Source organism: Sinocyclocheilus anshuiensis, unplaced genomic scaffold, assembly GCF_001515605.1.
Source record: "Sinocyclocheilus anshuiensis isolate Anshui unplaced genomic scaffold, SAMN03320099.WGS_v1.1 scaffold152, whole genome shotgun sequence".
NCBI classification, from domain to species: domain Eukaryota; kingdom Metazoa; phylum Chordata; class Actinopteri; order Cypriniformes; family Cyprinidae; genus Sinocyclocheilus; species Sinocyclocheilus anshuiensis.
The window spans coordinates 425,379-440,278 of NW_015555781.1; the positions used below are offsets into that span (position 1 = coordinate 425,379).

Consider the following 14,900-nt stretch of genomic DNA (forward strand, 5'->3'; position numbering starts at 1 on the left):
TGCAAATTGTTTTGGACAAAAGCCTCAGCTAAATGAGAAAATGTAATTGTATTCTTGAGAAGAACTCTTTCAACGAAATATTTAAATATGCCATAGCCTAGACAGCCGTTTGTGTGCATAACCTCGTAATGTTTACATAATTCCTAAAAATCTGTGAGTAATTCCTTTTATTTTGTTGTTGGATTAACAAATAACACAGCCACTAATTTAACTTTAGCAGATGCACAATTCCTACTGTAAGCCATCCGATTTTATCTCAAATGTTGCATTTATTTAACACATAACAGACTATGTTTAATGCAAATACTCACCGTGATTGCCATTTTAATATATCTTTTTGTGAATTTGACCATTTAAGTGCTGTAACTTCGAAAGAAAACTCATTAATAGGGCACCCTGACATGACAGACAGCATTCTGTGCATGCGTAACGTTAGATTGCGTAAATTACAGGATTTAGTTTGTCTGTAGCTTGTTTAACAGGCTAACGTTAACTTTAACTCTTTTAAACATCAAGCAGGCACCGTCTTTGATTTTCTGATTCATGCATGCTTCATCAAGTTAAAACGGTAATAACTTGTCCTGTGCTGATTGGGTATTTGCCATATACAAAACCATGATGAGAAAAAGGCATTCACGTAAATTTAAATAACGACGGCAGAAGAGAGTGCAATTCCCGGTAGCGTTGGGCACACTTAAAACAAATTTCAAATGCTTTTATTAATCTTACCTGACTGCTTCAGTGTGACACCATCTTCAGCCGTCAATCCATGAACACAACACATAATCGCTGCAGACGCTCGATAACGGTCGTCGGGGGCGGGGAATGGCGGAATTCAAACAAAAATGCACCAATTACAACAAAGGTTCGCGAGTTAAAAAAATAAAATAAATAAATAAACACTTTGGATACAGTTTAAGGGGACGCTAACACAGGAGTAGATTAGGGACATTTTAGCAGCAAAATAAGTGAGTATACCGAGGGTATACGCTAATATTGATCTACAGAAGTGGCAATACGCAAACAGCCCTGGGGAAAAAGTAAGCATACGGAGTATAGGTGCCTATGGCCCCGACTACACCACTTGCCAAAATGTATTGGTTATACTACAATCACAATAAAAGGGCAGCTGTTTCTTCAACAAGACCACAAAATGAGGAAATTTCATAAACATCAAAATATTTACAGAGATCAATTAAACCTGTCGCTCGTATCTTTTAAGTTGTTGCGCTTGTAACGTCGTAGATCACATGATAACGTCAACATGGCGGATGAAGTCCGGATCTCATTCATACTTAACGAGATTTGGCTGTAGAGTGCCTACTCTTTTAGCGCTCGTTAAGTAAGTACTTATTGAAATGAAGTACCTACTCATTGAGTAGGCGGTTTCGGACGCAGCCTCTGTGTAATGTGAGAGTCAATATAATGGGAGGGCAACCTCTGGTGGCAAGCGGACAGAAGGTCACGGACAGGATTCGTGACATCTTGAACTTGGTAAAGCAATTATCTTTATTTAAAATGTTTCAAGTCTTAATACTTTTCCTTTTGTTGTTGGATGTGGCGCCTACCTAGAAAATTTTCCACCAGACGCCATTGTTAGAATGATTTCTGAAGGGTCATGTCATAGCCTACTAAAGACTGGCGTATTGGTTGATGTACTCCATAAATAAACCATGACCTGAGCCTATTGTCATAACCAAGAGTGATGTGATAAAGCGACAAGCGTATAAAAATCTCCTCCGTTTTTGTCTTAACCGGCAGGATATAGTTTTGATGGTTTGGTTTCAATTTAATGCGATAGGCCTATATTAACTGTCCAGCATGTTCTGATTGGAGTTTATGGTATTGTGCAGCATTTTTTTGGCAGACGATCAATTTTCGGCAGGACACCGGCAAATCGATTGTCGCTGGAAACTTGCCTTGTCACACTTGCTTAGGACACGGTGTGATCTGGCTGTTGTTTATCCGACACCAAAATCCCCCAATGCATTTCCATCATTCTACCCCTTGTCTTGTTTTCCTAGAAAATAGTGAAATTCACATCAGCACGATCCCTCAGGTGAGGCAGTGGACTCATGCAGAGCAGGTATCACATTTCATTTCCTTTTCAATTATCGGCGGAGCGGTACTGGGCTGTGCCCTGGTGAGCGAGCGGAGGAAGGCCGGCTGATGGTGAGGTTTGGCTGCTCAATCACAGTCCGGTGGAGCAGAGGAGCAAAGGCGGCACGCCAGATGAAACACTATAATGACATCTCAAATGCTACGACTGCACCGAGGAAATGGAGAAAGAAAATCGGACAAGTTGTTCTGTGTTTTCCCCCATTTCCGCTGAAAAGAGAGATGCGAGGGTGAAGCGCGTAATAGGAAGTGACGGACAGATGAGGAAAGTGGAAAGAGAGAAAGTCGGTATGAAAATCTTGGACGGAACAAACTGAAGCATTGACACCGACAGTGTATCTCTGACAGTTTACTCATTATATAGCCGAGATGTGTCCTGCGAGGATCATAGCACTGTCGGTCACAACCACGGTAATCTGAAGAATAAAACATGTGATTAATAAAACATTACTCTGCATTGTTTTATGTCTGTGCCTCTTTTGTTTCGTTAGAGAAAGTGTTAAAGACAATCTGATTTGAACTTCTATTTCTGTAATGTGCCATTGTTAAGTAAAACATGAGATTTAATGAGGAAAAAATGTAGGATGGGAATTTATTGAATTATAAAAAGTGGGGTTATGTACCAGAATGGAGCCAGAATAAATGTGAGTTTGCTAAAACAAAGCCTAAATATAAAAGTTGTTATGTAACAGAAGTAGGCCTATCTTAGTGAAAAAGAAAGCGAGAGAGACAGAGAGAGACTTTTTGACTTTTAAGTTCTTCTTTAATTTACAATAGAAATCTATTGAATAATTAACATAAACACAACAACATTCTTCTTAAATAAAACACAGATCTCACATAAAAAAAATAAAATAAAATAAAAAACACAAAGGAATAGTTCACCCAAACATGAACATTTGCTGAAAATGTACTCACCCTCAGGCCATCCGAGATGTAGATGAATTTCTTCATCTGAAAAGATATAAGATCAAATACTTTTTTGTGATTTTTTTTTGTGAATTGTGAATTGTGAATTTTCATTTCATGCTAACTTTAACCAATAGTGGCTTAGAGTATGTGACAAGTGTCAAACAACTTTCTTTTTCTTTTTTCTGTTCTTTCTTTTTTTTTTTGGAGATGCACCAATTACTTTTTTGTGATTTTTTTGTGTGAATTGTGAATTGTGAATTTTCATTTCATGCTAACTTTAACCAATAGTGGCTTAGAGTATGTGACATAAGTGTCAAACAACTTTCTTTTTCTTTTTTCTGTTCTTTCTTTTTTTTTTTGGAGATGCACCAATAAATGGTTGACAATAAGACCAGAAACACACATTAGGAAAATAAAGTCAATTTTGAAATATGAAGTTGATAGTACATGACAAGGTAATAAGCTTGCTATCTGAACTGAGGCTCAAGAGTAATGTCATTCAGATATTCAGCTGTGTTTTGTGTTTGCTCTTAGGAACATTGCACAGGAGTAAAATAGCACATCAAATAAAAACCACTGAGTGGAATAATATTGGTACTGCAGACTGAAGGAAGGTTCAGTGGCTCAGGTGCAATATTTCAGATGAGAGAGATTTTTATCTAAATGAATTCGAGACAATATGCGCAAGATCTACAGTGACAACCCTAAGAGTGAAATGAGATGTATTCCTCTAATCCACAGCCAAACTGAATTATTGTAAAGTCATCGCTGGCAGTTTTCAGCCTTTTTTTGTGCAACAGGCTTTACACCTTATATGTTTTATTACTCTATACACATATAATAGACTGAGCAAAACTGTAAGACCACACAAAAGTTGTAATATACATACATATTTGATTAATTCGTTTTATAATAAATATTTATTATTTTGTATTATTTATTATGTAATTTTACTATATATTATGAAATAAAAAGTTGTAATATACATATTTTATTAATTCGTTTTATAATAAATATTATTTTGTATTATTTATTATGTAATTTTACGATATATTATGAAATTAATTGATACCTTTCTAGTATTCTAAATTTTCTTCTTTACTATTCTACTTTTCATTTAAATTATTAGGCCAATATTGTAATTTTAAATAAATATATTGCATTAAATTAAAAAACTTGAAATATTTTCACTAGTGGTCTCAAATTTTTGGCCCCTGCTGTGTGCTGTATATGTGTTGGACAATTACTTGTTATGAGCTCTACTTAGGGATCACCATATTTATAGTATTGAAGTAACCCTTTCACGAGAGCTAAGTGTTTTGGCACGTCAAAAATCTTTGGTTTGTTTACTAGAGGGGCATTACAAGCTTTTTGAAACATACAAATACTGTTTGTTTTATCTTGAGAAGCCAGCTGCCAAAGCAAGGCTGGATATGGGAATTGAAAACAAATGCAATTTGCAGATTTATTTTCTCCTCTGTCACACAATCCCCTTCAATGTCACTGCCATTTTGTGTGCTGTACGCCTGCTCACTACAGCTATGCTGTTTTTATAAACAACCCAAAAAATCCATTCTTCTCATGAGCTCATGCTATTGAATCCAGGTAATGTGCTTTGTCAAGTGAAAACCCTTAGAGAATTGTAATCAATATATATATATATATAGTTGAAAAAACTAAATCCAAACCGGTCGGAACTATTATTCTTAAAGGTGAAGTGTGGAATTTCAATGTGCAGAGGCATCAATTCAAGGATCAGCTTCCATGAATATTGTAAACACTGTGGTGCTTTCAAAAGCCGTTTGTTTGAGCCAAGGTCAAGGTTTGGCTGGTTAGCATGACTCTGGTAGCTCCAAACAACAGAAGGGTTTAAAACATTTATTAGGCTACACCTTTTCTTCTGAGTCCAACAGAAGATAACCTAAATCAGCAGCAATCATGGCATAATGCTGATTATCACAAAAAATTATTTCAACCCATATCAGTAGTGAAATGCACCAATTTGCAAGTGTTAAAATACTAAATGATTAAATAATAAAGCCACAAGACATACACAGTATGTGTAAAATCACTTACGTTTCTGTGACAATTTAATGGCTAAAAGCCTGAAATGATGGGAATAACTTTACACCTCCAATATACATTTGCATATACAACTTTAAACAGAAACATTAAAAAAGCTTAAACAAAATGTATTTAATTGTACTGAATGTGCACTTGTAGTGTACTTCAAAAGTATATTTATTTTTAAAACCTTTGCTTATGAACAGAATAAAATGCTACTTAAAGGGATAGTTCACCCAAAAATGAAAAGTTGATGTTTATCTGCTTACCTCTAGGGCATCCAAGATGTAGGTGACTGTTTCTTCAGTAGAACACAAATGGAGATTTTTAACACAAACCGTTGCAGTCTATCAGTCTTATAATGGCAGTCAATGGGCTCCACGGCTTTGAGAGTAAAAAAAATACTTCTAAATATCTTTAGATCATCACAGTGCCAGTGAACATGTCCGCAATCTCTCTGCACTTTGTAAATAATGAGTGACGTATACGCGCGACAGATCGCTTCCACAAATGCGTCTACTATCATAGATAGTATAGATGTATAGATGTCCTATTCGACCGCTCCGGATATGTTGACGCGTCAGCCATTTTGGAATGTATTGCGGCCCATAGAAACAGTCACTAATGAGGCATTTACTTATATATATCTATATATGCCAGAGCATTTACAGGCGTCATGCGCCGGATGTTGTGAACGCGCTCAGACATTGCGATGGATCAGAGGTAAAGAATTATATAAATACTGTTCAGTTGCTTGCACAGACCGATCATTTCGTGTCTTAAGAACTCAATGTATCGTCACGAGCAGCAGGGTTTAATTTGGTTTTGTCTGTGTATGTTTTTTTTACTCTCAAAGCCGTGGAGCCCATTGACTGCCATTATAAGACAGATAGACTGCAACGGTTTGAGTTAAAAATCTTTGTTTGTGTTCTACTGAAGAAACAAAGTCACCTACATCTTGGATAAACAGCAGATAAACATCAAATTTTCATTTTTGGGTGAACTATCCCTTTAAATAAATGTACTTAAAGATAATGTTTATAAACATACTTAAGTATACTTTTAAAAGGTGCACTTTGTAATAATGTCAAATTAAATGTTTTAATTTCATTTTATAAAATTGTTTTAATAATATTAAGTCAGGCATTACTCTTAGAGTAGAAGTACTCTTATTTTGATAACATACTAAAGCACATGTCAAGTACATGATAATAATTTTAACTAGTGTGTTCAACTTGTGTGTAAAGTTAATATATTTTAAATGTACTAAACTGCAATGTCATCATTACAAATGTGTAATTACAAATTTATTTAAATACATAACATACAAGTATCAATAAATATGATAATGAAGTATATTGTAGTTTACTATAAATGCTTTCAGTACACTCAGCAGTACATTTTAACCATATTCAAAGACAATAGAAGTAATTATGAAATAATTACATATAAAAATTCACTAAAGTCCTATTTAAGAGGTTAAAAAAGGCACTAATTGCATTTAATATACATTTTAACTACAATACATTTTTCAATTAATTGCATTTAACATTCAGTAGTATATTATTTTATTATCTCTGTAATGAGTACTCTTTTTAAAAGTATGCTAAAGTGTACTAACCACATTTTGTGGTAATCAACATTATATCAAAAGCCGTCAATTGAGCTTTTCTTGTATTAAACACAGTATATTCCTTTAAGGCCCCTAATTGTAGTTTAGGCAGCCATATGACATGTGAAGACTAAAATGCAAGCACCAGACAGATTCCTCCACCACACACTATAGCACTATAGTGATAATGATGTCACTGATGATGTAAAGAGACAATCTCCTCAATCTCTTTACACATCTTTTCACTTTAAATACTCCTCTGTGGGATGCTGTTACATATCTTGAAATCATATTATTAAACTGAGTCACTGTCTGGTTCCTCTTCACAAGAGAGAGTCACGCATAACGTGGTGTCCTTTTCTAGCGAGCAGCAAGTGATCAAGGGCTCACGTCACACTCCACATGGCCAAAGACAGAGTTCAGCCAGCCAGGCCTGACAGAAGGTTGGGGGAGTGACGGCTGCATCGCTCCAGACTATGAGCTCATGGAGCGTCTCCGGGAAAAGTGGCCTACAAACTAAAAAAAAGTGTGGGGTGTATTTTATGTATATATGAGTTTCTTTTTTTCGGGGGTAATAAAATAAATAAAATAAAAATAAAATAAAATATAAATTTTATTATGATTATTTTTTCACACACACACACACACACACACACACACACACACTTAGTTCTAATAAATAGCAAATTTAATCGAATTAGCATTTTCTGTAATATTTCATTTGCATATACACAGTCATTACAGAAAAATGTGAACATGTGAAAATGTTTTGTGACAGTTCATCCAACTATGAAAATAATGTATATTGGTTTATTTACACTTAAAAAAAAATCTAAAAGTTACTTTTCCCCAATTATTTAATTATATTAAAAAAGGTGAAAAAAGGTGACAGCTAATTTTTGGTACTACATGGCTATGTATTTCCATCAAAATTTAGGTTGCTTGCAAACTTTTGTACATCTACAGCCTTTTAACAATCACAGAATAGCTTAATTCCCTTTTTTTTCCTCACACTTGCACGAAACTTTATAATGACTTTAACGAGGCAGAAGGATACAAGAGGTTCAGAAGAATAAATGATGTATGGAATGACAAAAGGCTGTTCCAATTTTGCGAACACTCAAGACAACAGTGATTCAAAACTTGTTTAAGATTTGGTTTTATCTGTCAGGTGACCTTTTCTCTAGACTGCACAGCTCTATTCTACTGAAGACAGAATCCATAAATCCTACGGTGACTATTCATTCATGATATACAGCCGCCTCTAAAACAGTCTGGCCAAGAAGTAAAGTATTGGCATGTTAAATTGAGCGTGAAGTTTCATTGCTCGCCAATTGCTATTCTTCCTATGTCAAAGTGACGCACTCCGAGTTTTTTCAATGCGATGGTCTGATCAGTAGCTGCCAGCTGTGCTCTCTGAGACGCTCATACAGAGTTGTGTCTCTCTAAACAAACTCTAGTAAAATCCCAGTGGAACGACTGAACTATTTACAGCAGTCTTTAAAGATACAAACAGAAAAGAGCCATGATTCCCTTGACAGCCAATTGTGAATAAAGAAGCTTTCTGTGGCTTGAACTAACATAAAAAGCAAATGAGCTAGATTTCTCAGGTGGCAGATGGTGCTTTCAAAACACTGCTAAAATTCCAGATTAACACCAGCTCCAAAAATAAATGATCTATGACAAACTTTGTGTAAGTTTATGCATGATCAAGGCCCCTCATTGTGATGGTCAATAGTAGCTGAAGATGCAAATGACTAAGATATGTGGACTTAATGAAATACAGTGGGGTCCAAAAGTCTACATTTTTTCCCTAATGTAATACAATATTTGTCTTTACAAATTGTATTGTATTGTATCAATTTGAGTAAAAGTCTTATTTGGTTTGTCCCTCTTCTGCTTTAATGGCAGAAGGACTCGAACTGCAGGAACTCTACAAGTTTCATGATGATCATTTATACAGCATGATTTGAAAATGATCGAAAGAACAGCTTGAGCTTCAATGGAAGAACACTACCTTAACAAAAGTGCACTTACTTGTAATAGTTTAAAGGAATAGGAAAATTTCCTGAAAATATACTCACCCTCAGGCCATCCAAGAGTTTGTTTCTTCATCAGAACAGATTTGGAGAAATTTAGCATTACATCACTTTCACTTTCATCACATTCCTCTGCAGTGAATGGGTGCTGTCAATATGAGAGTCCAAACAGCTGATAAAAACATCACAATAATCCACAAGTAATATAAGTAATAAACATCCATCACTAACATGTTTTTTTTTTCAAGCCGTTGCTAAAATATGAGTGCTCTATCCATAATATCGCATTCTAGAGTGAAAAGTCATCTTGTCCGAATCAGGAGAGAAATATGCACAGATCAAGCACCTACAAACAAAAACCATCCAAAATAGTTCTAAACTGTCCGTAAATTTTTTTGTGAGAGGACAACAGTGGTGGACTTTTTTCACTGGAGGAAGTGTTATGGACTGCTATTTTGTCCAGAAGCGACAATTTCAATTTAAAAACGTTTTGATGGGTTTGTTTATTATAAACAGCGTCACAAGACGTTAATTGAGTAGTGTGGATTACTTGTGGAATATTGTGATATTTTTATCAGCTGTTTGGACTCTCATTCTGACGGCACCCATTCACTGCAGAGGAGTGATGTAATGCTAAATTTCTCCAAATCTGTTCTGATGAAACTCATCTACATCTTGGATGGCCTGAGGGTGAGTACATTTTTATTTTTGGGTGACGTATTACTTTAAGTACACATCTGATTTCTGATCAAGAAATAGTTCAGCGTATTAAATATTTATAATTAATTTACATGTATTCAACTGATAGATGGTTTTATCCAAAATGACTGTACATTTACTGTACATCAGAGTTGTTTTAAATAAAAATAACTTTATTTCCAGGTTTAGATTTAGATTTTAAATTCCAGATATTCAAAGAATTCTAAGACTTTCAAGATATCAAGATAAAAATAAAATAGAGCTGACAGAAACTAAAATCTATTTTAGTTTCTGAAAGACATATATGCTCTCCACAAAGAAGGAATCTCCTGGGATCCACAACAGAAAAAATAAAATAATTCACTACGTATTGACCTTTAAACAACGGTGTGCATCTCTTGCACAAACCGTCATTCAGCTTCAGCTGTCCTTTATACAACTTGTAGCATCATGCTGTTGAAGAAAAAAAAAGTTGGAAAAAATAGAAAGATGGCACTTTTCCCTGGCTTTCTGTGTGTTTAGAAAATCACTCTACTAAGTCAATAGGACCTGGAAAATGAAATTAGGCCATTATGCACCTGGCTACCATGGCAATAACAAGACCAAGTGATCCCTTAGTGTCTATCAAGTACTTTACGTGTGGCCTCATTGACTCGTGCATTCTAATAACCCTCATTCCTGCAACAGTTCTGCTGTTTTCATAAGGTTTTATGAATTTGCTCAGAATATGAATATTCCAAAACCCTTATTTTAACTAGTTGCATTAGTGATTCTTTTTCCTTTCATAGGTTACAATTTCTGCCACCTTAGGCAGGTCTATTTGTCCTCTCAAAGACAAACAATGCAGATTGCTCATTCATCTGCATCAGTATATAATTAGCTTATTCTGAGCGGAGGTCTTGTTTGCCATGCCAAATGCCCATAAGGACCGGTATAATTTTGTAAATGCAGACTATACAAAACAAGGGATTAATCCAGAATATAACACAATAAAATTGATTTATATTATCTCTCTTGAGATATGTAAGCCTGTCTGGGGTTTGAATTTTAATTGTGTAATCAACTGTAACTGGCAACTAAATTGACTTTTGACTAATCATTTGATTTAGTTAGGTAGTAGAGCTTCGGTAAATTTGCTCACAATTCCCAGAATTACTCACTAAATGCCTACAGACAACATTGTACGACAGATGGGAACAAATTCACAAACCACAAAAAGAAGAAGAAGAAAAAAAAAAACGCCTTTAATGAACTTATTCCACCTAATCCACTATTTTGGGATAAAAATTAGGCTGAGGTGGGAGAAGTTATATTAGCAAGTGTTTGCATATCATTTCATATTAAATATGCTATAATATCTAAATACATTATTATAAACACCATGTAATGTGATGAAAGTGTCAACTTTGACAACTGTATGAACAACCTGTGCTGATGCAATCATATATTCACATATTTTAATCCAGTTTAATTTATTTTATATATGTTTTGATCCCGTTTTAATTACTTAATTCTGACAGTTTTACATCCATGTTATTAAAATGCAACATCATCAAACCTAGAGCCTACACAGAGATGATTAGGTGAAAATAAAATCACCAGACACATCCTTTCAGCTTATGAATAAGGCACTCTCCACTGATTTTATATACCAACTTCCAAAATCTTGGAAGATTTTAAAATATCAACACCAATATATCAATAAACAGGCCCACTGTGCCTCTGTTTACCTTTTCTTAACTGTTCATAGGGTTGCTGTGCTGTTGCTTTTTGGTTGGTGTTCCAACTCTGAGTCCAACTTTGCACTCCCATTGAAAGTCGCTGCATCAAGTTTCTTCTCATTTGCATAAAGTTGATTTCTGCTCAACTTTCATCACTATGGTGTCTGTCACTGGTGTCGCTGGAATTCACCGACTGTTATTGAAAATATACTATCATGTGGCTTTGTGGCTGCCAAACACAGTGTGAACGCTCATTGAGCGTCACTCCGAATTTATAATGTTGCAGCGTGAAATTAAATCACTGAACCCCCCTCAAGAAAGCCGAAACAAAAGCAGGGGGCGTGGGGTCTTATTAAAATATATATTTTTAAATACAGTCCTATAGGTTTCATCCATTTTAGCATAGATAAAAAGTGTTACCTTATCAACAGCTTTCCATTTCAGTTCAGTTGCAACATATTTTATATTTGTATTTATTTATTTTTATGTAAAACATTTTTATTAGTTGATTCCCTTTAAAGGCATAAAGGCATAATTCGCATGCTGCTGCATTAGCCGAGTTATATGAGTGCATACATTTTACGTGCAACATGTTTTTTATGTGAGAATTACAGGACTTGATATCGATGGGCACATTTCTCTCTCTCTCTCTCTCTCTCTCTCTCTCTCTCTCTCTCTCTGTCACCTTTTTTTCTCATAACACTACCTCTCAAATAAGTCCTTTACTGTATAAACATTTACAGAGGACTCTATGGTGCCTAGAGTGTTCTCTCTCTCTCTCTCTCTCTCTCTCTCTCTCTCTCTCTCTCTCTCTCTCTCTCTCTCTCTCTCTCTCTCTCTCTCTCTCTCTCTCTCTCTCTCTCTCTCTCTCTCTCTCTCTCTCTCTCTCTCTCTCTCTCTCTCTCTCTCTCTCTCTCTCTCTCTCTCTCTCTCTCTCTCTCTCTCTCTCTCTCTCTCTCTCTCTCTCTCTCTCTCTCTCTCTCTCTCTCTCTCTCTCTCTCTCTCTCTCTCTCTCTCTCCTTCTCCCAATCCTTTTGTTGCCCATACTTGGGTCTCTCCCCTCCTCCCTCTCATCATTACGCATTGAGTCTCACTCAGAGCTCTGTTCAAGCGCTGCTCATTGCGCTCCAGACGCTCCACGTACCAGAGTGCGCAAGACCGCTGGTGTTTAGGAAAGGCTAAAATAGTAGACAAAACACAGTAGTGTTTATTGCAATGCCACACTTGGAACGATAGAAATCTCCACATATATATATATTCGAACACTTGCATACTTCAAAGCCTGCATAAACCAGCCGTGGCGCTCAAGTATCCTCAAAAATGAGCATCAACTCGGATGGCGGTGATGTTCTTGATGGAGATATGCGTCCTGACACTTCATGACAAAAGATACCCAACTCTATTTTTCAGCGTCCGATTAGCCGTGGCAAAGAAGAGGAGAGAAGAGCGCAGGATGAAACGCACTGGTTTACTACTGGGTTACTTTTTGATGAAAGTTCTTGTCTGCGACGCGGAAGGAGAACCTGGGAAAAACCTGGATGGTTTGGTGACGGCGTCCGGGTCCAACGACTCCAGAGACGGGGAAAGCGGTCTCTCTGAGACCCCTCACACGGAGGACAGGTGTCGGGGCTATTATGATGTGATGGGTCAGTGGGATCCTCCGTTCGTGTGCCGGACGGGTAGCTACCTGTACTGTTGCGGGACCTGTGGCTTCAGGTTCTGCTGCGAGTTTAAGAACTCCAGATTAGATCAGACCACCTGCAAAAAGTACGACAGCCCGCCGTGGTCCATGACAGGCAGGCCACCGCCGAAGATGATGGACCAACACGATCCGACTAAGGATAAAACAAATTTGATTGTGTATATCATATGTGGAGTAGTTGCTATCATGGCGCTGGTTGGGATATTCACCAAACTTGGCTTGGAGAAGGCGCATCGACCTCACAGAGAGAACATGTCGAGGTAAGTGACTTGTGTTTACAAGTTCAAGTTCAAACGCTGTTGTAAATTGTCTGCGTGATTGTTGTGGAGCTGATTTTATCCCATAGGAATGAAAGAAAATGGGATTTGAAAAAAAATCTTCCAAAACCAAATATATATGCTATTTTACATATCTATATGTATATGTAATTGTGTCTATTTTTATTTATCCTTTCTAGAAGTTGTTGTAAATTGTAGAGATGAGCAGTTTATTCCACAGGGAATAAAAAGATACAAATGAGATCTCCTTAATATCTCAATATGTGTTTCTTGTAGACAACAATGTGATGAACAATGTGATTAAACAGAAAGCAAATGGAGATGTTTACTTAAGTCGTTTGCATCTTTCCACTCCAGAGTTTCAGAAATTATCTTACAATGTCACAAACAGTCCTTCAATTTGCAAGATACCTAATGTCTGCATTCAAATGTTTCATTATGGACTCAAATATTTGTCATGACAGCCTTCCTGAAAAATCTGAGATATGCTGTTTGCATTGATTTAGCTGTAAAATCTCACTATATAGGTCAATAATGACCTTAATTGTATCGATTTTTATTCCGTCTTAATGAGATTTGTTTATTTTGTTTCATTTACATTGATATAAATATGAAATAAAAATGAGAATGCTTATATCTTTTGAGCTATCAACGAGCAACCTCAAAACAAGACAGTTTTCCTCTGGGATGTCATTCAGTTTAGCTCAAGGCTTTCAAGGATTACACTGACACAACTCTATCACCATGACCTTGTGCTAGTTTTTCTAACTTCTACTGGCTTAATTTTCCTGCCTATCTATTTATCACTCAGGCAGTCTACAACACTGACATGTAGCCTACAGAAGCACAGAATATGCTCCTTTAGTTTCACAGACAGGTATTTATTTGAGGTTCAAGGTTTAGTAGGCCTATTTAAGTGGTGGAATGTACAAAGTAACTTTTTTTCAAATCAAGAAAAACGGTTTTCTTTCTTTCAATAAAAACTAAAGACCAGACATGTTTTCCCCTGAAGACTCTGGATAAATTGCTGATAATCAGAGGGAGCTGAAAGCAGATGTACTACAAAAAAACAAACAAACAAAAAAACTGACTAGCATTCAGGTCCAGTGTTGGGGAGTAACTAGTTACATGTAATGGCGTTACGTAATTTAATTACAAAATAAATGTAACTGTAATCAGTTAGAGTTACTAAGAAAAAATGTGTAATTAAATTACAGTTACTTATGAAAATGTTAACGATTACAAAGGGGATTACATTTGAATATTTACACACATCCACATACAGATTTAATTGATTTTTTCCCCCAAATTACACTGACTACTCTGAGACATACGGCCCTATAATTTCCACGATGCAGAAAACACAGACCGGTTCGTAGAATCCAGTCATAAAAACGGAATTCCTATAGCCTAACGCGGACGGAATATGCCACATTTTGGAAGAATAAATCAAAAGTAGGTCAGTACACTTGAATCAAAGCCGCGAAATTTTGTATATTTTGAATATTGAAGCCGCGAAAAGACAATATATGAATCCTGCACGTTCTGCGTGTCTGTGGAAATCGGGCGCGGACTGGCCATCGGGAGAACCGGGACAATTCCCGGTGGCCTGGCAGCCGATTTGGCCCGCTATTTTAATATTATTATTGTATAATTGCCTGCCGAATGTACTAAAGCGATTATTTCCGAATTCGCCATTCGATAATTAAATCGCTAATAAATCATGAATCGGTTAGTCGTGACTGGCAATGCTTC

The 14,900-nt window shown here is 36.2% G+C and overlaps 1 protein-coding gene across 1 annotated transcript in view; it reads left to right on the plus strand.

Moving 5' to 3' along the window:
* The first annotated feature begins 12,467 nt into the window (after positions 1-12,467).
* The window catches only part of shisa9b (shisa family member 9b), a 35,634-nt gene continuing 33,201 nt past the window's right edge, over positions 12,468-14,900 (plus strand). The window contains exon 1 of the mRNA XM_016468637.1: positions 12,468-13,127. Coding sequence (XP_016324123.1) covers positions 12,502-13,127 — 626 coding nt within the window. The 5' untranslated portion in view covers positions 12,468-12,501. The remainder of the gene's footprint in view (positions 13,128-14,900) is intronic.